This window comes from Phyllobates terribilis, unplaced genomic scaffold (genome assembly GCF_046119375.1).
Source record: "Phyllobates terribilis strain yellow unplaced genomic scaffold, ASM4611937v1 Scaffold_1__5_contigs__length_1240528914, whole genome shotgun sequence".
Lineage (NCBI taxonomy): Eukaryota > Metazoa > Chordata > Amphibia > Anura > Dendrobatidae > Phyllobates > Phyllobates terribilis.
The window spans coordinates 905,495,090-905,520,377 of record NW_027362761.1 but is presented as its reverse complement, the minus strand read 5'-3'; the positions used below and the strand labels follow the sequence as shown (position 1 = coordinate 905,520,377).

Here is a 25,288-nt window from a genome sequence, read left to right as displayed (position 1 = left end):
AGGAGCGGAGAAGGCTCCAGGAACGAGGAACGAAGGGTTCCCAGGGGTGTGGACTGGCGAGTCGCCACCGCACGCCCGAATCCACCTGCGTGGAGGGGTCAGGCCAAAGGGATAGACCGGTCCCCGAAACTAGTGGAGGCGGGAAACGACCCTCAGCTAGAAACCGGAGGCTGTGACATTTTATGTGGCGCAGCCCCTCGCTACACCCGCTAGGAGGGCAGCACATAGGGTCAGGGAAACTGGCGCCAAGTTTACCAAGAGGAGGCCCGAGGCAGCCGGACAGAGGGGTTGGTAAGGAAGGCCAGACAAAGGACACACAAAGGGGGTCCTGTGAAGCGCTCCAAAGTTATCTGGGAGTTGTCTGAGCCCCTCACCTGGTGAGCACAGCACAACGTGGGCAGCCGTTACCTGCAGAACTGGTCTGGATAATAAGAACTGTGAGTAAAGGCCCTGGACTGCATCACTGACTCCGTGTCGTTACTGTTGCTGCCCTGCACCATCACCCCCATCCTCCGCATACACTGCCCTGAGGCTATACTCCTCCCGTGGGGAGTTATGCTACGCTCTGCTGCACCCACAACACCAGCCTCAGCGGTCTGCCCTGCAGCGGCGGTTCACTCTGTCCGCAATCCACGGGTGGCGTAGTCGGACATTTAAACATCAAAACCACATAAATAGTTCCACCACTGCTTTGACTGCCCTGAGCCACGGAACCGGGTCGCCGCCACGGAGACTACAACCACCAGCATTCACCAAAAAGGGTCCGGCTCCGGATGTCCCAAGGCCCAGGGGGCGTGTCAGAACATTTTCATCACTTTTCATAATCACCAATGGGACAAGGCAGGGATGTCCTCTGTCCCCTCTCTTATACATCCTAGTGACGGAGCACCTGCTCTCATCAATTCGCCATAACCCCAATATTAGGTGGATTGAGGTGGGAGGCACCGAGTACAAGTGCTCTGCATTTGCTGATGATGTCAATCACATATATCCATCAGCAGGCTGTTATGGCTGAAATAGATCACTTTGTTACATGGTCAAATTTTAAAATCAATACAGCGAAGTCTGAGGCCCTCGATGTCTCCCTCCCCAAATCCATACAGGATTCCATCCAGTCCAACTTTCCCTTTGCCTGGCCCTCACAGGGTATCAAATTCTTAGGAATTCCTATTCATAGAGACCTCTCCCGTCTATGTTATCTTAATTTTGGGCCCTTTATTGAACAACTCCATACAGACCACGGTTGGCAAGTTAGAACTGTAAGATTCACTACGTGAACCACTGGTGTTTTGTGGAAAAGCACATGTACACTGTGTTCCAAATTATTATGCAAAAAGTGTTTAGGAGTGATAAGGGAAGAATTTGTTTGTTTGTCAGTTAAACTCATTGATAGTGATGTGTGTCAGGGCTCTTTATATCACTGTAAGCAATTGCAGACACCTGTGCTAATTAGTTTGGCAGGTGTGTCCAATGAACGGCAAGACTACTTAAGAAGGCTGTCCCACATTATTAAGCAGCCTACATTTTCTGCCAAAATGGGAAAGAAAAAGGATGTGTCGGCTGCTGAGAAGCAACAAATTGTGGAGTGTTTAGGTCAAGGCATGACTACAATCAACATTGTGCGATGATCAGGATGAAGTGTATTGGCAATCAAGAAGCATGTAGCTGATTCACAGTACACACATGTGCGTGCTGATAAGGGCAAATTGAGGACTCTTTCCTACAGGCAATTACGTCAGGTTAAAAGAGCAGCGGCAAAAAAGCATTGTCATAGCAGCAGACAAGTTTTTGAAGCTGCTGGTGCCTCCAACGTCCCCCGAAAAACAAAATGCAGGGTCCTTCAGAGGTTTGCAGCTGTGCGTGCGCCATCCTGTCGACCTCCTCTATCCACTGCACACAAGCAGAAACGGCTCCAGTGGGCCAAACATTACATGAAGACTGATTTCAAAACTGTTTTGTTCACGGATAAGTGCCGTGCAACGCTCGATGGTCCAGATGGATGGAGTGGAGGATGGCTGGTTGATGGACACCCCACGCAAACACGGCTACAGCGCCAACAAGGAGGAGGTGGAGTAATGTTTTGGGCTGGAATAATGGGGAGAGAGATTGTCAGCCCCTTTAGGATCCCTGAAGGGGTAAAGATGAACTCCATAATGTATGTGGAGTTTCTCAAACAGCACTTCCTGCCATGGTTCAAGAAGAAGAACCGTGTATTCCACAGCAAGATCATTTTCATGCATGATAATGCACCGTCTCATGCTGCACATAACACATCTGCATCTCTGGCTGATATGGGCATAAAAGGGGACAAACTTATGGTGTGACCCCCATGCTCCCCTGACCTCTACCCCATTCAGAACCTCTGGAGCATCATCAAAAGGAGTGTCTATGATGGCGGGAGGCAGTTCACATCTAAGCAACAGCTCTGGGAGGGTATTCTGTCCTCATGCAAAACAATTGAAGCAGAAACCATCCAAAACCTGACAAATTCAATGGACGAGAGAGTTCAGAAGCTCCTTTCGAACAAGGGGTCCTATGTGCAAATGTAACATCACCTAGAATAAAGTTTTGAGTTGAAAACTGTTTGATTTCTGTTTCTAATAACCTGCTAATGCTTATAATTTCAAAAATGACCATTTTTTTGGTCTTTATTAAAATGAAAAGGTTGATCGAAGAGTGTGGGGGATCTAAGAGTGTGGCAACCCAGTAGTCAGGATTACTTCGAATTCTGACAATCTGAGGGTCATGTTGCAGGTAGTGCAGCAAGAAGGCACTTATGTGTCTTGCGCATCTCGGAGCCCTAAAATTATTTTCCGGGCTAGATGCAGCTAAAAATTATTATTAATTTTAAATCTGGTGGAGCTTAGTATAGATGGCCTAATAGAATTAGTACTGCACACTGCTACAAAGCCCAAATTATTTTCCAACCAAGATACAGATAAACATGATTAGTAATTTTAAATCTGGTGGAGCTTAGTATAGATGGCCTAATAGAATCATTACTGCACACTGCTACAAAGCCCAAATAATTTTCCAGCCAAGATACAGATAAACATGATAAGTAATTTTAAATCTGGTGGAGCTTAGTATAGATGGCCTAATAGAATCGTTACTGCACACTGCTACAAAGCCCAAATAATTTTCCAGCCAAGATACAGATAAACACGATTAGTAATTTGAAAGCTTAAAACGGTTGGTGAGGTGATTTTAACCAATCATCAAGCATTTACTCTCCCCAGGATGACACAGGGGTAGAAAAGTCGTTTCGGATCCATGATTTGTTCATCTTTATGAACGTGAGTCTGTCTACATTATCAGTGGAGAGCCGCGTGCGCTTATCTGTCAGCACACCACCAGCAGCGCTGAACACACGTTCAGACAGAACGCTAGCTGCGGGGCATGACAAGATCTCCAAGGCGTAAGTAGCGAGCTCCGGCCATTTATCCAGATTGGAAGCCCAAAAAGAGCAATGGTCCAGTGACACAGTCATGGCTTCAATGTTTACTTGGAGATACTCCTGTACCATCGTCTCTAGGCGTTGACTATGTGTCAGACTTCTTGTCTACTGTGGCCTTGCAAAGGATGAGCTAAAAAAGTGGTGAAATGATTCCGCAAAATTGATGTTACCAGCAGATACTGTGTTTCTGTTACGGTTTGAGTGCTGAACACTTGACGGTCCCACGGTTGGCAAGTTGGAACTGTGAGATTCACTACGTGCACCACTGGTGTTTTGTGGAAAAGCACATGTAAGATTCTGCAACAGTCTCTGCTGATACTCCTGCATGCGTGCATCCCTTTCTATGGCAGGAATTATTTCTGCACATTTACGTTTGGCTGCTACCATGCACCCTGGTAAAACCATCTCCCCCACCCTCACATGCCTGCCGCCTTGGTGCTGCCGACCGTCTGGACCTTGCAGATGTTAGCCCTTCCGCATACAACTCCTCCTCCTCTACTTCCTCCACCTCCTCTTGTGCCACCACCTGACTCCGAATTCTGTTTAACATGCGCTCCAGCATGTAAATCACTGGAATAGTCATGTTGATAATGGCATCGTCAGTACTAAACATCTTCGTCGCCATTTCAAAACTGTGCAGAAGGGTGCATAGGTCCCTAATCTGAGACCACTCCTCCAGCGTGATTTGCCCCACCTCTGGACACCGTTGGCCCAGGCTATACGTCAGAACGTATTGCACCAGGGCTTGTCGGTGCTGCCACAGTCGCTGCAACATGTGCAGAGTTGAATTCCACCGGGTAGGCACATCGCATTTTAGCCAGTGAAGTGGCAGGCCCAACGACTTCTGTAGAGATGTAAGTCGCTGAGCTGCGGGATGCGAACAGCGGACGTGAGCACACAGCGACCGTGCCCTCTGCAGAAGGCCATCTAGTCCGGGATAGTGAGCTAAAAATTGCTGGACAACCAGGTTCAACATGTGAGCCATACAAGGCACGTGTGTGACATTGCCCCGGCGAAGGGCCGCACCCAGGTTTGCAGCATTGTCGCACACGGCCTTCCCTGGTTTCATGTCCAGTGGAGACAACCATTCATGAAATTGGTTCTCCAGAGCTGACCACAACTCCTCAGCTGTGTGACTCACATTTCCCAGACATTTCAAAGTAAAAACCGCCTGATGACGTTGAGCCCTACTGCCAGCATAGTAAGGAGGTGTGCAGGATCCCTTTTGCGCAGTTAGAAAGCTTGTGGCATGACCAGACAGGCTTTGGGTGCAGGTGGAGGACCGAGAGGAGGTTGAGGAGGCAGAAGCAGTGGAGGAACTTTGACATAAAGAGGATTGACGCACAACTCGTGGGGACGGCAAGACTTGGACAGCAGCCCCTTGTCCTGCTGTCACAATAGTTACCCAGTGCCCAGTCAGCGACATGTAACGCCCCTGTCCATGCCTACTCGTCCAAGTGTCTGGGGTGAAATGCACCCTGTCACACACAGAGTTTCTCAAAGAAACGGTGATGTTGTGTGCGACATGCTGGTGGACCGCAGGCACACCTTTCTTTGAGAAGTAGTGCCGACTGGGCATCTGGTACTGGGGCACTGTGACGGACATAAGGTCTCGAAAATCCTCTGTGTCCACCAGGCGGAAAGGAAGCATTTCTGTAGCCAAGAGCTTGCAGATGGTGAAATTCAACCTCTTAGCTTTCTCATGGCTAGGAGGAAATGGTCTTTTACTTGTCCACATCTGCAACCTGATGGAGGTCAGTATAGATGGACTAATAGAACAAGTCCCACACACTGCTAGAAGCCCAAATATTTTTTCAGAGGTAGATGCAGAAAAAAATTATATTCAGTTTGCAACCTGATGGAGGTCAGTATAGATGGACTAATAGAACAAGTCCCACACACTGCTAGAAGCCCAAATATTTTTTCAGAGCTAGATGCAGAAAAAAATTATATTCAATTTGCAACGTGATGGAGGTCAGTATAGATGGACTAATAGAACAAGTCCCACACACAGCTAGAAGCCCAAATATTTTTTCAGAGGTAGATGCAGAAAAAAATTATATTCAGTTTGCAACCTGATGGAGGTCAGTATAGATGGACTAATAGAACAAGTCCCACACACAGCTAGAAGGCCAAATATTTTTTCAAAGCTAGATGCAGAAAAAAATTATATTCAATTTGCAACCTTATGGAGGTCAGTATAGATGGACTAATAGAATGATGCTATGCCCAAAAGGTTTTACTTCACTAGATGCAGTAAAAAAATTGGTATTCTATACACAGGTGGTGTAGCTTGCAACACAGATAGGCTACTCCACTGACTAACACACTCTGCAATAGGCCATAAAGGATTAGCTTTGCTAAATTTAGCCAAACGCTGTGAAAAAAACTTGCACAGCACTGGCAAAAACTGATAGGAACTGATGTAACTTAGTCCTGAAAAGGACTGCAATTACAATTAGTCTTTACTCCCACAACCTATTTATTTAAGAGCACAGACCTGCCTGATAAAAGTCGTAGGAAATGCTGTTACCCAGTCCTTAAAAGGACTGCAATCACAACTATTCCCTACTCCCAAGCTATCTGTAGATTTGTGGCAAAATTGGCTTGAAATTAACAAGGTATAGCGCACACAGCAACAGCGGTGCCGTCTAACACGCAGCTGCAGCAGTGAGAAAATGGTGGCGACGGGGAAAATGACTGGGTCTTATAGGGCAAGGACATGTGACATACACTGCCAATGACACATGCCCTTGCTTGTGTGAAAAAAAGCACTTCGCTCCGTGTGTGCACTGCTGATAGGCTGACAGATTGCACCTCCCCACAGTAAATGCGGGAAAGAAAAAAAAAAATGGAGATCTTCATTATTCCTGCAGAGATCCATCCCCTGCCCCTCCCCCCGCCCCGCTGTACACTCAAACTGCGTATTAACATTAATTTTAATCATTACTGAGAAAAAATCCAGTTATGATTTTGGTGCACGAACAGTTATCGAACATAACCTTGAACAGCCGAATTTTTTTCAAATCGTTCGTGTTCGCCGAACGGCTCGAACACCGCCCAAAACAGCTTGAATTTGAGATTGGCGAACAGTTCGAGTCGAACAACGCTCATCTCTACCGAAGACTACCGCGTAGGACCAGTAAGGAGCCGGTAGATGGGGTAAATTAGCTGGAGTAGGTGGTGGACGAGTCGGGCGAACCGGAACCAGGCAGGTCCTATGGCAGTCCTGCCCCCACCGGAGTACTTCACCTGTTTGCCAGTTCAGCACGGGTTCATGTATCTGGAGCCAGGGTAGACCTAGCAATAGGGAGTGAGAGAGTCCGGACAGCACATGGAAGGAGATTTTCTCCGAGTGCAGCATTCCCACCTGCAGGGTTAAGGGCTCAGTGATGAGCAGGATGGTCACCGGAAGGAGTCTTCCATCCACGGAGGCAACGGACAATGGTTCAGCCAGAGGTTTGGTGGGAATTCGGTATCTGTCTACCAGGGATTGGGAAATGAGGTTTCCAGCAGCTCCAGAATCCAGATGAGCAATTTCAAAGAGACGGTTCTCTCCCCAGGAGATAGAGACAGACAAAGTCAGGGACAGAGAGGGCTTACTTTTGCCTAGGACGACCTCTCCGAGCGGTCCTAGACACTGAAGTTTCCCGGCCTCTCCGGGCAGGAACGGATCAGGTGCTCTTTACTGCCACAATAGAAACAGCTCCCCTCGTCTCGACGTGACTCTTGGCGAGATTTGACCATCTTGGTCTGGTCGATCTGCAGAGGTTCGGGCGAGTGCGCCCGGGGAGTGACTGGTTGAGAGGCAGGTCTCTGGAAAGTAGGAGCAAGGCGGGGGAACTTTCTCTCCCGGGTGGTCTCTTTGGTGCGTTCTTGGAACCAGATATCAATCCGGGTAGCGAGTGACACCAGGTCATCCAGGGTGGTAGGAATGTCCCAACCGGCTAACTCATCCTTAATCCGACCGGAAAGACCCTTCCAGAAGACGGACACTAGAACCTCGTTATCCCAGGCAAGCTCAGAAGCGAGGGTACGGAACCGTATGGCATATTGGCCCACGGTAAGACTCCCTTGGTGGAGACGTAGCAGAGAGGAGGCTGAAGAGGCTTTTCGCCCTGGTTCATCGAAGACTTTCCGGAAAGCAGCGAGGAAAGATGACAGGTCGGACACCAGGGGATCCCCTCTCTCCCACAGAGGGTTTAGCCATGCCAGTGCTTCCCTAGTAAGATGGGACATGATGAATGCCACTTTGGCCCGGTCGGAGATGAACTGATGTGCCAAGAGTTCAAAGTGCAGGGTGCACTGAGTGATGAAACCCCGAGCTAAAGCGGGGTCGCCTCCGAAACGAGGAGGTGCAGAAAGCCGGGGTCCAGTGCTGGATGCCATGGTATTGGTGGGCAGCGGCGCTGCCGAAGCGGGGGTCGTATGACTCGTGGCGGACGCAAGTGGAACATTCAGAGTGTCCAGGCGGGAGTTGACACCTCGCAGGTAGTTCAGCATGGTTTCCTGTTGGGATCTCTGACGGGACACCTCCTGGTATAGGTCAGAGAGCGAGGGAGCTTGGGTGCCACCGGGTTCCATGGCCCGAGCAAACTATTACGGATCCGGGTGGTGGAACCTATGTGCCGCAGTGCAAGGAGGGACCCAGAGGGGCGTAACTAAGTATCAACTCAGACCGACCCTGGTCGTACGGCGGCTAACGACTCCGTGACCAGGGAGGGACCGAGCAGAGGGACCAGGTGCTACTCTGGGGACGACCTTGTAAGAGAGCAGGTGGCTCCCATGGGTTAGATGACTGGGACTGACCGGTATAGCGGATGGGCACAGCAAGCAGGCAAAAGTCTCTGGGTTAACTGACAGGTGGTCACGGCACGTGACGGCAGAGCGGGTTGAAGTCTCTAGGTTAGCAGATGGGTGGTCATGGCAAGTGATGGCAGGAGCCTCCAGGTAGGCTATCAGGTGGTCACGGCAAGTGACGGCCAAGCAGGCTGAAGTCTCTTGGTTAACAGGCAGGTGGTCACGGCAAGTGACGGCAGAGCCTCCAGGTAGGCTAGCAGGTAACAGGCAGGTAACAGGCGAGTGCTCCCAGGTGACCAGACTAGCCGGCACGGCAGGTAGCAGGCAGGTAACTGGCAGGTGCTTCCTGGTAAGCAGGCGGGCTTGCCCATAGACAGACTGGCGGGATGAACGGAAGGAAGGCAGACTGTCGGGCTGGAGAGTAATCAGGCTGGCGGACTGGAACAGTAGTCAGGCTGGCAACTGGACCTGAGGGCTGAAGCAGAGGTAAGAATACTTGCGCAACAACTATTGCTCGGGCACCTCCATTTTGGAGGAGGTGCCTTATATATGGGAGGCCCTCCGGCTATTGGCCGGGGACTCCTTAGGGCGACGCATGCGGCCCCTTTAAGAGAGAGGGAGCGCAGTGCCCGGGAAGCTGCGCGCGCCGGCAGCAGGAGGAAGAGGAGCGCGGGAGGACGCCGCGCGGGGAGGTGAGATGGACGGGGTCTCTGCCTGGCAGGGGGCAGAGACGCTGATGCTACACAATGCACTTGCTGATGGAAGGAGATTTGCACTCAAAATCTCACGATACATGGCCCCATTCATTCTTTCATATACTGTACACGGATCAGTCATCCTGGTCCCTTGGCAGAGAAACAGCCCCAAAGCATGATGTTGCCACCCCCATGCCTCACATTAGGTATGGTGTTCTTTGGATGCAATTCAGCATTCTTTCTCCTCCAAACACGCCGAATTGTGTTTCTACCAAACAGTTCTACTTTGGTTTCATCTGACCATATGACATTCTCCTAATACTCTTCTGGATCATCCAAATGCTCTCTATCAAACTTCAGACGGGCCTGGACATGTAATGGCTTAAGCAGGGGGACACGTCTGGCACTGCAGGATCTGAGTCCCTGGCGGCATAGTGTGTTACTGATGGTAGCCTGAGTAACGTTGGTCCCAGCTCTCTGCAGGTCATTCACTAGGTCCCCTCGTGTGGTTCTGGGATTTTTGCTCACCGTTCTTGAGATCAATTTCACCCCACAGGGTGATATCTTGTGTGGAGCCCCAGATCGAGGGAGATTATCATTGGTCTTGTATGTGTTCTATTTTCTAATTATTGCTCCTACAGTTGATTTCTTCACAACAAGCTGCTCGCCTATTGCAGATTCAGTCTTCCCAGCCTGGTGCAGAGCTACAATTTTGTTTCTGGTGTCCTTCGACAGCTCTTTGGTCTTCACCATAGTGGAGTTTGGAGTTTGACTGTTTGAGGTTGCGGACAGGTGTCTTTTATACTGCTAACAAGTTCAAACAGGTACCAGTACTACAGGTAATGAGTGGAGGACAGACGAGCCTCTTAAAGAAGAAGTTACAGGTCTGTGAGAGCCAGAAATCTTGCTTGTTTGTAATTGACCAAATACTTATTTTCCACCAAAATTTGAAAACAATTTCTTTCCAAATCAGACAATGTGATTTTCAGGATTTGTTTTCTCATTTTGTCTCTAATAGTTGAGGTCTACCTATGATGTCAATTACAGGCCTCTCTCATCTTTTTAAGTGGGAGAACTTGCACAATTGGTGGGTGACTAAATACTTTTTTGCCCCACTGTATAACAGTCCGCAGTGATCTGTGAAAAAAAAATGGGGTCACTTGTGGGGGAGCTCCAATGTTTAGGCACACAGGGGCTCTCCAAACGCAACATGGTGTCCGCTAACAAATTGAATGGAAAATCATCTCAAATTGTTAGCGGACACCATGTTGCATTTGGAGAGCCCCTATGTGCCTAAACAATGGAGCGCCCCCACAAGTGACCCCATTTTGGAAACTAGACCCCCCAGGGAACTTATTTAGATGGGTGGTGAGCATTTTGAACCCCCAGGAGCTTCACAAATTGATTTGTAAAAGTGAAAAAAAAAATTTCCACAAAAAATTTATTTTTTCATTTTCATTTTTACAGATTAATTTGTGAAGCACCTGGGGGTTCAAAATGCTCACCACCCATCTAGATAAGTTCCCTGGGGGGTCTAGTTTCCAAAATGTGGTCACTTGTGGGGGAGCTCCAATATTTAGGCACACAGGGGCTCTCCAAACGCAACATGGTGTCAGCTAACAATTTGAGACGATTTTCCATTAAATTTTTGTGGAAAAAAAATACTTTTTCATGTTTACGAATCAATTTGTGAAGCACCTGGGGGTTACAAGTGCTCACTATGCATCCAGATAAGTTTCTTGGGGGGTCTAGTTTCCAAAATGGGGTCACTTGTGGGGGAGCTCCAAAGTTTAGGCACACAGGGGCTCTCCAAACACGACATGGTGTCCGCTAACAAATTGGAACCATGTTGCGTTTGGAGAGCTCCTGTGTGTCTAAACATTGGAGCTCCCCCACAAGTGACCCCATTTTGGAAACTAGACCCACCAGGAAACTTATCTAGATGGGTGGTGAGCATTTTGAACCCCCAGGTGCTTCACAAATTAATCCGTAAAATGAAAAAATTAATCCGCAAAAAATGTATTTTTTCATTTTAACGTATTAACTTGTGAAGCACCTTGTGGTTCAAAATGCTCACCATGCATCTATATAAGTTCCCTGGGGGGTCTAGTTTCCAAAATGGGGTCACTTGTGGGGGAGCTCCAATGTTTAGGCACACAGGGGCTCTCCAAACACGACATGGTTTCCGCTAACAAATTGGAACCATGTCGCGTTTGGAGAGCCCCTGTGTGTCTAAACATTGGAGCTCCCCCACAAGTGACCCCATTTTGGAAACTAGACCCCCCAGGGATCTTATCTAGATGCATAGTGAGCACCACCAGGTGCTTCACAAATTGTGCAGTGTATGTCAGTTTGGTGTGCGGTGTGGTATAGTGTAGTGTATACAACACACACACACACGCACAAACAACCTCACATACACTATAACACACACACCAACCTGACATAGGTTGGTGTGTGTGTTGTAGTGTACGTGAAGTTGTTGTGTGTGTGTGTGTGATGTTGTGTATGTCATGCTAGTGTGCATGAGTTCTGTAGGAAAGGTCAGGATGTGTTTATTCCGAGGACATGTGATGAATTTTGAAACATTCATTCAAACACAGTCCCGGTTTGTCAGGACACATTTCACATTGGAAACGGGTGACCTTTCTTATCCGCCTTTTATGGCAGACCCGGCACCTTTTTCTTACTGTGACCTCACTGGGAAAATGTTGCCCTGGTACCACACGGGAGACTCGAGTTCCCGGGGTGCTGGGGCCCGCTTCTTCTCCACCTCTAAAAATCCAGATTTTTGTACCAAACCTTCGCCTTCCGCATGGCACTGTAGGGCTGGAGGACTTGATCAGAAAGATCAGCTCCCCCAATGTGCTTGTTGTACCCCAGGGCACAGTCCGGTTTGTGGACCAGTGCTGGGGTACCTCTAACGGTGGTGGCCGTGGTGCCGGGGCCATGGATTGTGGTCAAGAAAAAGATGTCCCTTTTGTCTTTGAACTTCACCACAACCATGTTGCCGCTACATTGGGTTCGGCTCTCACCCTTTGGGAGAGGCTGCTCAATTAGCATCAAAGGGAGACCCCTCTGGGTTCTGCGCACAGTACCGCAAGCGGTGGTAGTTCTGGCAGAGAGGGACTGAAATAGTGGAATGCTTGTGTAAAAGTTATCAACGTATAGATGGTAACCTTTATCAAGCAGTGGGCGGATCAAATCCCACACTATTTTCACCTTCAGAGCAGGTGGACATTCTGGGGGCTGGATCCTCAAATCCTTTCCTTCGTACACTCTAAAGCTGTGAGTGTACCCTGAGGCACTCTCGCACAGCTTGTAGAGTTTTATTCCGTACCTGGCCATCTTACTGGGCACAATTTTTGGAATTGAAGCCTCCCTTTGAAGTGGATGAGGGATTCATCCACAGAAATTTCCCTTTGGGGAACGTACACTTCAGCAAACTTGTTGCTGAAGTGTTCGATGACCAGACGAATTTTGAACAGTCTGTCAAAATTCGGGTCATCACGGGGAAGGCTGTCCGCGTTATCCCTGAAATGTAAAAATTTGTGAATAACCTCAAATCTTTTGCGGGTCATCACCATGCCGAACACTGGAGTTTGATATAAAATATCGGTACTCCAGTATTGGCAGATTTCTGGTTTCTTCACAATCCCCATGTGAAGTACCAGTCCCCAATATTTCAACATTTCAATGGGACTCCAAGTAGAAAACATTGAATTTGGGTTTGCAGCCAAAAACTGTTGGGCGTAGATATTGGTCTGCTCCACCATGAGACTGACAATGGCCTTAGAGAAATAGACTTTGAAAAAGTCTATTTCCCTGAGGTTTGCTGTCTCGAACTGATTGGGGAAGGAAATCAGGAATCCGTGGAGTGTAATTTTCAGGGACGGGGGTCCACACGGGGGCCCTGGTGCTAGGTTGGGCGTGACTAGCACCAGGTTGAGGGTTACTCACAGATGGCTGTGGGTCTTTCTTCTACGGCCTCCGGACGATGTCTTGACCTGCGACGTCGTCTTGGTGCCGAGTCGGTGTCACTGGAGGAGGAAGAATGGGAGGAATAGAGGAACGTGGGGTCCTCTCCCTCACTATCAGCTTCGGAGGCAATAATGGAATATGCCTCCTCAGCTGTGTACGCCCTGGGATGAGCGGGACGGGCTGGACATTTTGTGTGCTGTGTGCGTGTGTAAAAAAATCAAAAGTTTATTATTGTGTGAGTGTACGTGTGTGCGTATGTGTGAGTGCTTGGTGTAACCTTCTGCAGTCATGTGTAGGGGACGGTCAGGTGTAGGGGACGGTCAGGTGTAGGGGACGGACAGGTGTAGGGGAAGGTCAGGCACACGGGGCGCGCTCAGGCACACGGGGTGCGCTCAGGCACACGGGGCGCAGGAGGGGGCACACTCAGGCAGAGGGGGCACGGGAGGGGGCGTGCTCAGGCACATGGGGCAGGCTCAGGCACACGGGGCACAGGAGGGGGCGTTCAGGCGTAGGAGGGGGCAGAAAGGGGGGCAGGAAGCCGGCAGTAGCAGCAGCAGGGGGGGTGATCACTGGGGCAGAAGGGGGCAGAAAGGGGAGGAGGAGCCAGCAGCAGCAAGGGGGGTAAGAGGCCGGCATCAGCAGGGGGGGTGATCACTGGGTTGGGGGGGGATGATCACTGCGGATGGGGGGTGATCACTGGGACGGGGGGATGATCACTGGGAGGGATGGTGGCTGATCACAGGCGCAGGGGATTTACAGTGAGCCTGCTGCTGCCTGTGATCACCTTACACCGGCTGGCAGAAGGAGAGCACCAGCCGGTGGATGAAGACATGGGAGATGGAGCAGAGGGAGCGGTATGAAATTGGACTGGGGTGGAGGGGGTTGGAGAGGAGTTGGAGGGGGGGTCAGGGGCTAAGTGGGGGCTGGAGTCGGACAAGGGGGGAAATATTACCAGCGGTGGATCGGTGATGGCGGCGGCAATGGGGGGTGGCGGTGGATCGGTGGCGGCGGCAGATCGGCGGATGACCAAGCTCCTCAGCTTCCACGGATGGGATGAAGCTGGGGAGCTTGGTCAGCCATTGCAAAAACAACCCCCTCCACATCTGATTGGAGGGCTAGCGTCACATGGACATTAGCCCCAATCAGATCTGGGGGGGGACAGAGGTGACACTCCTCCCATCCAATGGCTGATGCTATATGCATCAGGCCATGCCCAGATCGTAAATATTTCACCAATTTCCATTGGTGAAATATTTAATTCATTCCGATTGGCAGTTTCGCTAAAGTGAAAGTGAAACTGCCAATTGGAGGGGTCCTAGGCACGGGGGGGGGGGGTTAATCCACCCACCGTGGGGTCAACTACAGGTTGTCCAGTTGCATCAGCAACTGTGACACCTGAGTGACCCCGCTCGCACGCGCTGCAGGGGCGCGATCCCGCCATGTCACAGACGCTGTGACATGGGTCAGGAACGCACTGGTTTCCATGTCACAGACGCTGTGACACGGGTCGGGAAGGGGTTAAAGGGAATCTGTTTGATACCTTATCTGAGAGCAGTATGATGTAGGGAAAGAGACTGTGACTCCATCGATGTATCACTTAATTTACTGGGTGCAGCCGTTCTAACACAATCAGAGCTTTTAGTTATAGAATGAAGCAGAGCTGAGAAACCTAGCCCCGCCCACACCAGGCTCTGCATATGCAATGTCTATAGACAGTGAGGTGCTTAGTTGTTGGACTAGTCTGGCAATGTTAATCTCTTAGTGACAAATCCTTTACAGTTAGTAAACAACAGCAGGCACTTTGACAAGTGACACATCCTTGAATTTTGCTGTCTTCAGATTACATAGCAAAAACCTGCTGACATATTCCTTTTAAATGAAGTAGTCTCCATTGTAAAATGAAAATAACATATACACACATCCCTCAGTGGTAACAATGTCATGCGATTACCAAGATAATATTGGAAAGGTACGGGAAGTGAGTATCTGTTATTTTTATTTTATAAGGCTGCTAATTCATTTAAGAACAGGCTATCCCAGGTACAAGACAACATGAATAACCCAGCACATTTTCAGACTACAGTAACAATGCATCCTCACTTACCTGCATAATGCATTCAGCTCTGCTACAAGTAAAGTACATGTTGAAGTAGTATATGATAATGTCTGCAGGGTACATTGTCTTATTTTTACTGTCCGGGCACAGATCTCACTTGTATTTAGCACTACTTCATGGCCTCCTATGTAGTAATTTACCCAGTGTGTCGGCTCTTTCTAGTTAGAGATGTAATTGACTAGCTGTATAGAGGGTTTCCCTAGAATCAGACACTGTGTCAGCTGCAGCCCTGTGTGATGGCAATACAGTCTGAACACATAATGTGTGGCACAGCCAAGGGAGTGTAACAAATTGCCTAAACTTCAGCTGGGTTCCTGCAGCCTCCAGCCCTGAATGAATGGCATCCAACCTCCTACTCAGCTGCGATTGGACGCCTACACATGAAGAGGAGCTGTCCTTCAGCACCAGGGACAGTGCTGGGCTCAGTGCTGAAGAGCAGCAGCTCTGCACATAGGAGGTGATATCAGATGAACCTGAGCTCTGTCTGGTGGTTCAGCAGATGCAAAAGTTCTATGGAGATGTCTCTATAGTGTCAGTGCTACATCACAACTAAAGTTCCTGCTCTATGACTTTTCACCTGATCTCCTTCTTGGAACCTCCTGGTGAACCTGGACCTGATATAGGCTGCTATTTATGGCTGGTGGGCTACAAGCCCTGGACTCTTCAGAATTGAATATGGATCTGAGCAGAAGATGGATTGCATATTCTCTGTTCCAGGGTGATCTTCTGAAGTGTCAGGCTGGACAGGCTGTGTAAGGTGGAGGCGATCAGCTTCTCCTGATCTGCCTGGATGCAGCCCCTCAATATCACCCCTGAGCTGATTACCAGGCTGCTGCAGGAGAATAACGTCACCCGGCAGCAGTTCATTGAACTTTACCAGCTGCAGCCACTCTTCTACATCCCGGAGCTCCCTGTGCGCACCAAGGCGGTGTTTGTCAGCATGTGTGTGCTGATATTTCTGCTGGCACTCTTCGGAAACTCCCTGGTTCTCTATGTGGTGACCAGAAGCAAAGCCATGAGGACAGTCACCAACATTTTCATCTGCTCTTTGGCTGTAAGCGACTTGCTGATTGCATTTTTCTGTATCCCGTTTACCATGCTACAGAACATCTCATCCAACTGGCTGGGAGGTGGGTACCTGTCATTTACACACAGTTACAAGGGGTAAAGCATGCTGCTACTTGTAGTCACAAGATGCCCTCTGATAGCAAGTCGTTTGGCAGAGAAAATCCTCTAAGTGCCAACAAAAAGATCTGCTATATTGCTGATAAGTGTGCAGAGACCAAAGAACTCTATGGATGTGCTGCTGGCATCAGGCAGAAAAGGTTGTTTTGTTGCACGAGCCCAGCCATCCAATCTGGAATGGATTTGTAGAGGTGTGTGTTCTACATAGATAAATTCAGAATAATAAGTTAAGAAAAAAACCTCTTATCAGTAAAAGCAAAGCATACACTTGCTGAGATGAAGTTTCCTTTCCTCAAAAAGGTTCACCAATGACTGAGAAAGCACAAGGGTTGTCATCTTTTTAAAAGGCAATTTATTTTCTTTACTTAAAGGCATGTATTTGGGGCTGAAAATGATTTTTTTGCAATTGGGATTCTTTAAAAATGTTGCACCTTTTGGCTTTTACTAAATCTTTGTGCCCCTGCACATTCAACTATGATGTGGTGTGTGTGGCCAAAATTCAGCTGAGACAAATAAAAACATTGCAGACTCCATGTCAGATCATCATAATGGCCAACTGACATATTGTTAGTTAAAGGGAGGACATTTTTGCGTACTCTACTAATAGTATCCTGAAATAGGGCTTGGGCAGCCCTTTCAGGATATGTAACCTTTATTGATGAGCGTTACACGGTTGCGTTGCTCTAAGCCCCTAAAAATGTATAGTCGCATGCCGGCAAGTCAAACATGTTAATGCCAACTAGAAATTCACCCTTTACCCACTCATAATCCCATCCACCATCTGTGCCAGTGTCAGCTATTCAGTCAGCCTGCTGTATGCCCGAGGATCGCATTGCAATTCTCGGACTGGTCGTCTGCTCTCTTGACCTGAGCGTGACCACTGCATAAAAATACATGTTGTCCCGCTCAGGTCAAGAGAGTAGACGACCAGTCTGAGGATTGCAATGCGATCTTCAGGCAAGGAATATGGTAGTCTGACTGAATTAGTGATGCTGGTCCAGAGGGGTGGGCGAAATATGGATGGGGGAAAGGGTAAATAATCTATTTATTCTGCATTTACATGCGTGCCAGCTAGCTAAGCGTAAGTAAATGCTAAATGAATATTCACCCCTACCCCGCCCATAATCCTGCTCACACCTCTGCACCGGCCTCTCTGATAGGGTGCAGTCAGACTGCCATATTATTCTCCCGAGGATGGCATCGCAATCCTCGGAGTGGCCGTCTAATCTCCTCACCTGAGCGTGACAGCCTGTATTTCTATGCAGCTGTCACTCTCAGGTCAGGAGAGCAGTCGACCAGTCCAAAGATTGCGATGTGATCCTCGGGCATTTGGCAGTCTGACTGAATCACTGACACCGGCGCAGAAGGGTGGCTGGGATTATGGGCGGAGGAAGGGTTGAACATTCATTTGGCATTAACATATGTTTGACTAGCCAGCGTGACTATAAATTTTCAGGGACTTACAGCAACACAACGGGGTAATGTACATCAATAAAAGTTACATATCCTGAAAGGGCTGCCTAAGCCCTATTTCAGGATATTATTAGTAGGGTAAGCAAAAATTACCTGACAGATTCCCTTTAACCCATTCTACAGCCAGCACTAGAGCCACACAGAGGCTATACAAGGCAAATAATGCAAAAATTTTAATGAAACCCAATTGCAAAAATGATTTTTAAGCAATATTGCAAGAAATTTATCAAAAAAAGAATGTGTCCATAGGTGCAATTGCGATATCTATTATAACGTATAGTCTATAGAGGATTGTGTATAGGATTGTGCTGCTGCAAAATCTTTTTGATCTCCAAGAAAAGCATTTTTTTTTGCCAGTTGTGTCAAAAGTAGCCTGTACTGCAATATCAGTAATTAAATGAAGTACTTACGATTCTTCTCTTACCAAAGCCAGATCTGATAAAAGCTCATATGCATCACTTTCATGACTTTTAGATAAAAGAAATACATACATAATTGGACACCATACCAGATGTAGCCAGATGTATTTTTTTTAACTGAGCATAAAATTTTGTTAGCTATGTCATGATGCAGAAATCTGTAATTTGCCACTTAACGCAGCACAATCCATTGATCTTGTCAAATTAGGTGTCAATCAAATTTTTCTGCATCTAACTGTTTTGTGTCATGTGTGTCAATTTAAAATTACTAAACCTGTAACTCCTGTCTGTGTTTTGATATTGGAGACATGCAGATTTTTTCATGACGATACTTTGGCTCTGGTTATGTTCAAAATATATAGTGCTAAGAACCAGATCGAAACCCATTATCAGGAAAGCATTTCCGAAAGAAAAGCTTACAGGAAAGCTATCTAAATCATCAGGATGCAATCTGATCCTGTCATAGACTGAAAAAGAGAACTAAGCAGTCTTGAAAGATTTCCATGTGTTATCACTTGTCAGGTTAGCTAGGTGTCAATCACTGAGGACTCACAATTATTAATTTGATTTATACGCCAGACTGACAATTTTAATATAACACAAAGTTAAGTTCCTTTCCATTTTAGACGGATATAATTATATTACAAAGCTTAATCACTGTTAGAGCAGTTTACCAGTACTTGAATCACTACAAAAAAAATTCTGCAGTAATTCAGTAACAATCTGGAGGGAACTATGCAGCTGAATTAATCTTGGATTTGACTGCACATTTTGCTTATGGAAATCAGCTAAACAATGCAAAAAAAATCAACACACTATGCATCTCTTGCCTTCCTCCATCACTTAATTTTGCACAACCCAATGATGTGTCATCCCATGGTAACAATAATTGACTGCAGCGGTCACATTGAACAAGATGTTATCAGAACAGGTTGTGTTGTGTAGAGACTGATGGGAAAACTAGCTAGGAAGCAATAAAAGCTCCAGAGAAGGAGAGTATAGCATCTTTTTTAGATTATTTTTCAGGACTTGTGGATTTTGCTCCAGAACCACAGGTAATATGCAATAAAATATGCAACAAAATGGTTTTGTTGTGGATATTGACTTTGAACTTCATTTCGGTGCTGATATTTTTCCATACTATGTGGATGAGACTTGCTAAATTATCCATCCACAAATTTTGGATTTTCCACCAACAAATCCAGAAGGAAAATCTACATATCAGAAATGTGTGGATGTAATGCTTTTGCATATGTTTCCACATATGCATGGATTTAAAATGTGTGGGATTCACAGTAGCCAGACTTTTAATACATAATTATTATGCTACTTTACACTTATTATTTGATTTGTCAAATTTCAGAAGTCTGATAACAAAAATAATCAGAAGTCATAAAATAGATATTTTTAAGTTATTACATTGATTTAATTAGTATGAAAATAAGCAAGTTTGCAATTGACTCTCTTTCTCTATCTTCTGTCATTCTTTTGCAATGAAAGCTTTTAACTCTCGTAGTGTTCAGTTAGTTTCAATGGAGCTTGACCACTAGTGCCCACGCAAACCGTGACCAAGAATGTGCACTAGTTATATGGTATTTCAGGAGAGGGGTTAATTCCTAATAAACCAGTTACCTCTTTCCAGCCCATTGATTTGTATACAGCAGTTAGCTGCTCAACTCCCTCTCCTCCCACTCAGCTCTTGACCAAGGTGCTCTTATCAATCCTATATAATCACAATCCACAGCACATAGCATCATGGCTTTCAATATCCCAAGCTGTGTGCTTGTTCAAATGACCTGTTATCTCTATATGAAAATAGTGCGATAGTGTTACAGCAGAACTTGTGCTTTATAGTTCTACTAATATTACAGCGCTGCTGCTCACCAGAACTGTCACTCAAGAAGGAGAGACCGACCCGCCAGAAACCAGGAAGTAAGGAAACTGTAAAGAGACAACAGATTTGTGAGCTACTCCAAAGATAACTTATCTTAAAATCTCATATATATCAAGAATTGAATAATTAGTTTAAACTAAAATCTCTCTCAAGAACAAGGACTTTAGGATCACTGGATGTTGTTTGTATATTGTAAGGTGGCTGCTTGACAGGTCGTGGACGGGAGGTCTGTGTCCCCAGGCTTCGGTGATGTAGGACCCGGAGAAGCAGGCTCCAGCACACATAGTACTGAGAGGAATTTAATGGGCCCGGATTACAGGGCCGGGTTTTACGAGCAGCTGAAAGAGCGGGGGGAGGGGGGGCAGCTGCTCACTTACCTCCAGTCCAGGTCTTGGAAAGCTGATTTAAGACAGCTGCGCCTGTCTCAGTCTGTCTGTGTGTGTTGGACAAGGTGAGCAGACCTTGCATGTGCTGCTCAGACTCTGCTGGAGGCAGAGGAAGGCACTTTGTTTAAACGGCTGAGGCCGTGCTGCGTGGACTTGTTATTTTGAGCTTTGTTCTGTTATTCCTTTTTGTGCCAGGAAAAGGCTGTTACTTTTGTTTCCTTACTGGTGTATGGACACTAAATAAATAACCAGTTTGTTTGAACCCGTGGACTGCATCACTGTGTGAACCTGTGCCTACCTCCAATGCGGCTCAGTGAGTACAAATCCCTACAATTTGTGCTAGAAGCACGGGCACAGATCCCAAGCGGCAGTGTGACTGCTACAACAAGATATATATGTCCTGGGTGAAGTCGGCCATAAGCCAGCAAGTGTCGCCATACAAAATGGAGGACCTGCTTAAACATCTGTTGCAGGCATGACTGGCGCAACACGGGCAGCACCAGCAGCAACAGCAGGCCCAGCAGGCGCAGTTCTAGCAGCAGTACCTGCAGAGCCAGCAGAGTAAGCAGCAGAGCCAGCAGAGCATGCTACAGCAGCAATGGGAGCAGGAGCAAGAAACAAATAAACTTCTGATACAGCAGATCCAACAGCAGCAAAGACAAATGGAAATCCTGGCAGAGCACATCCGTGGCAGGACAACCGCCACATCATCAAATCCAGGTGATGACTCACACGTCAGGGAAGACGGTAAGATGAGCATTACAAAAGGTGACCCCGGGTGATGACGTTGAGGCGTTCCTGACGGTCTTTGTGAGAGTGGCAGAGAGGGAGAAATTGCCTCCAGAGCAATGGGCGGAGGTACTGGTGCCATATTTGACAGGCGAGCTGCAGAAGGCCTATTATGACTTGGCCTTGCAGGACCCGAAAGAGTACGCTAAGTTGAAAACTGAGATTTTGGCACGCTTGGGAGTGACTCTGACTGTCAGGGCGCAACGGGTGCACCACTGGGCCTATTGCAGTGACAAACCTCCCCGGTCCCAGATGTTTGACCTCCTACACCTGGTCCAAACGTGGTTGCAACCTGAATCTTCCTCCCCAGCACAGATGGTGGAGAAGGTCGTTATAGACAGGTTTATACACTCTCTTCCGAAGTCGGTGCAATCCTGGGTTGCCCAGGGAGATCCCCATAATGCTGATGACTTGGTGGGGTTGGTGGAAACATACCAGGCGGTTGAGAGTACGTTGGGAAAACAAGGGGTCATAGCCTCTCAATACTGGTGTTCCCAAAAGGGGGCGGACACCCAAAAGAAAGGAGCTAGAGCCACATCTGGGGGTCGTCCTAGAGTTCAGGAGGGGTCTGAGTTGCTGCCCAAGGTCCCACCCCATAATATAGTGTGTTGGAGATGTCATACCCCTGGCCATATTGCCCCCCGGTGTCCCATAAACTCTGAGCCAATGGACTGCCACATGGGCCGGCGTTGCTTCTATTTTTCCTACACCGCCTGCAACTCGGTTCCTCAACATGGCGAGGGCCATCAGGCATGCTCAGTATCAGTAAATGGGGTACAAGTCTCTGGACTATTGGACTCAGGAAGTTTGGTGACCCTGATAAGGGCCACACTCCCTCATTGACTGGTTCTTGGGAAGGTGGTGGGTGTCTGGTGTATCCATGGGGACGCTAAGAACTATCCTGTGGCCCAGGAGGCTGTAAACACGGACTGTGGCACCACATCTCATGAAGTGGCAGTCGTTAAGGACCTATTGCATCCTATAATAATTGGACGTGACTTTGCATTATTCTGGGAAATGTGGGGGAAAGCGGGGACACCTGGTTGCTCGGACGACAGCCAGATCGCCCCTAAGGAAACTTACCCGCAGAACATGGTAGATGAGTTTCCCATGTGTGTGTTTGTGGGTGATGAGGATGAGGCAACATCCCCTGAGGCCAATATCCCTGAGTTGGAGGTGTCCTAGGGAAACTTTGGAACTACCCAACTCAGGGATTTAACTCTGAAAGGGGCCTTTGAAAATGTTACTGTGTTAAATGGGGTGCCTCAGGAACCGGGGGCTGACACTCGGTTCCCTCATTTTGCTGTGAATGGGAATTTGCTATACAGAGTAACCAAGCCAAGGGGTGAGGTAATAGAACAGTTGCTGGTGCCAAGGCCCTATAGACGCAGGGTGCTAGACATGGCTCATTCTCATGTGTTGGGTGGTCAACTAGGTGTAGACAAGACTCAGGAACGGATCCTCCAGAGATTCTACTGGCCAGGTTGCTATAGAGAAATAAAGAGTTATTGTCGTTCCTGCCCCACATGCAAGATAACCTCCCTAGTGCCCCTACCCGTCATCGAGGTTCCATTCGAACGCATAGCAATGGATCTAGTGGGGCCCCTGGTCAAGTCCGCCCGAGGGCATCAGTATATCCTGGTGGTATTAGATTATGCTACACGGTATCCAGAGGCCGTTCCACTACTACACTCCTCCGCCAGGTGAATAGCCCGGGAGTGAGTCCACATGTTTTCAAGAACGGGGTTCCCTAAGGAGATCCTAAAACACCAAGGAACTACGTTTATGTCGAAGGTCATGAGGGAATTGTGCAAGACATTGCAGATTGCACAACTGAGAACCTCTGTGTACCATCCCCAGATGGACGGACTGGTCGAGAGGTTTAACAAAACCTTGAAAGCAATGTTGAGGAAAGCAGTGGAAAAGGATGGCCAAAACTGGGACTGTCTTCTTCCTTTTCTGTTGTTCGCCATCAGGGAAGTTCCCCAAGCTTCCACAGGTTTCTCCCCGTTTGAACTACTCTATGGATGACACCTTCGAGGACTCCTGGATGTGGCAAAAGAGTCCTGGGAAGCTAAGACCACTCCCTATAGGAGCGTGGTGGAGCACATTGCCCAGATGCAAGGGAGGATTGCTCACGTGATGCCCATTGTGAGGGAACACCTCCTCAAGGCACAAGAGGCACAGTCCAGGGTGTATAATAGGTCGGCCAGGGTGAGACCGTTCAACCCAGGAGATCGAGTGCTTGTGCTAGTGGCCACAGTGGAGAGCAAGTTCATGGCCAAGTGGCAGGGCCCCTATGAGGTGGTAGAGAAAGTGGGGGAAGTCAACTATAAAATCCATCAACCGGGGAAGGGAAGCCCTACCAAATTTACCATGTTAACTTGATTAAGCCATGGCAAGATAGAGAGCCCGTGGAAGCTCCCTGTTTAGTGGCTGAGGCTGACGTCGATGTGAAAGAGGTCAAGGTGGTAGAGTTACTGTCACGAGCCCAAAAGCAACAGTGCAAAGAGTTGCTACAGAGAAATAAAGACCTGTTTTCGGAGTTGCCAGGACTCACTCAGGTCATAGAGCATGAGGTACTCACAGAGCCTCATGTTCACGTCAATCTAAAACCATACCAGATCCCAGAGGCCCGCAGAGAGTTGATCTCAAAAGAAGTGAGGCGGATGCTTAACTTGGGAGTCATTGGAGAGTCCAAAAGTGGATGGTCCAGTCCTATAGTCTTAGTGCCGAAACTAGATGGTGAATGGTGGTCTTGCAACGACTATAGGAAGCTGAACGAGGTCTCAAAGTTCAACGCCTACCCAATGCCTAGGGTAGATGATCTTATCGAGAGGCTAGGACCCGCTCAGTACATCTCCACCCTGGACCTCACCAAAGGATATTGGCAAATTCCTCTGTCCAAAGAGGCCAAGGAGAAGCCTTCTCGATGCCAGACGGATGTTATCAGTATGTCAGGATGCCGTTTGGGTTGCAGGGAGCTCCGGCCACCTTCCAGAGAGCCATGGACTGGATCTTAGCACCCCACAAAAAGTATGCAGTGGCCTACCTAGATGACATCGTCATATTCAGCCAGGACTGGGAAAGTCATCTGGACAAAGGTCAAGCTATACTTGATGCCCTAAGGAAGGCAGGCTTTACCATCAACCCAAAGAAATGTGCCATGGGGATGGAGGAAGCCAAGTACCTAGGGTACGTGGTTGGTAGAGGGGAAATAAAACCACAAATAAATAAGGTCGAGGCGATCTTGAACTGGCGACAGCCCCTCTCGAAGATGCAGGTCAGGGCGTTTCTAGGCATCGTGGGCTACTATCGAAGATTTGTCCCTAACTTTGCCCTGATAGCAGCCCCGCTGACGGATCTTCTGAAAGGGACGAAGTCGGCTATGGCCAAGTGGTCCCCGGAAGCAGAAGCGGGTAATTGAAACTGGTCCTCTGTAAACAGCCAGTCTTGTTGGTGCCCAACTTTTCCAAAGAGTTTGTGGCCCAGACAGATGCATCGGTTGTTGGGCTGGGAGCAGTCTTGTCCCAGGAGATTAACGGAGAAGAACACCCTGTAATATACCTCAGTCGGAAGCTCTCCACTTGTGAGAAAAACTACTCCATTGTAGAAAAAGAATGTTTGGCCATTAAGTGGGCATTAGACACTCTGAGGTATTACCTGTTAGGTAGAAGGTTCAGGTTAGTGTCAGACCATGCACCACTGAAGTGGATGAGAGAAAAGAAGGAGAACACTGCCAGAGTGACTAGGTGGTTCCTGGCTCTACAAGATTTTAGTTTCCGGGTAGAGCATAGGCCTGGGAAACAACATGGGAATGCTGATGCCTTGTCAAGGGTTTATTGTATGGTGATAGAAGGTGCCAAGCCCCCCGGCTTTGGGCAGAGGAGGGGGTATGTAAGGTGGCTGCCGGACAGGTCGTGGACCAGAGGTATGTGTCCCCGAAATGCCAGGCTTCGGTGATGTAGGACCCGGAATAGCAGGCTCCAGCATACATAGTGCTGAGAGGAATTTAATGGGCTCGGATTACAGCGCCGGGTTTTACGAGCAGCTGAAAGAGCTGGGGGGGAACAGCTACTCACTTACCTCCAGT

General features: G+C 48.0%; 1 protein-coding gene across 1 annotated transcript in view; it reads left to right on the top strand.

The window, feature by feature from the left end:
* Nucleotides 1-15,361: 15,361 nt before the first annotated feature.
* Nucleotides 15,362-25,288, top strand: part of QRFPR (pyroglutamylated RFamide peptide receptor) — a 325,429-nt gene continuing 315,502 nt past the window's right edge. The window contains exon 1 of the mRNA XM_073655578.1: nt 15,362-16,179. Coding sequence (XP_073511679.1) covers nt 15,840-16,179 — 340 coding nt within the window. The 5' untranslated portion in view covers nt 15,362-15,839. The remainder of the gene's footprint in view (nt 16,180-25,288) is intronic.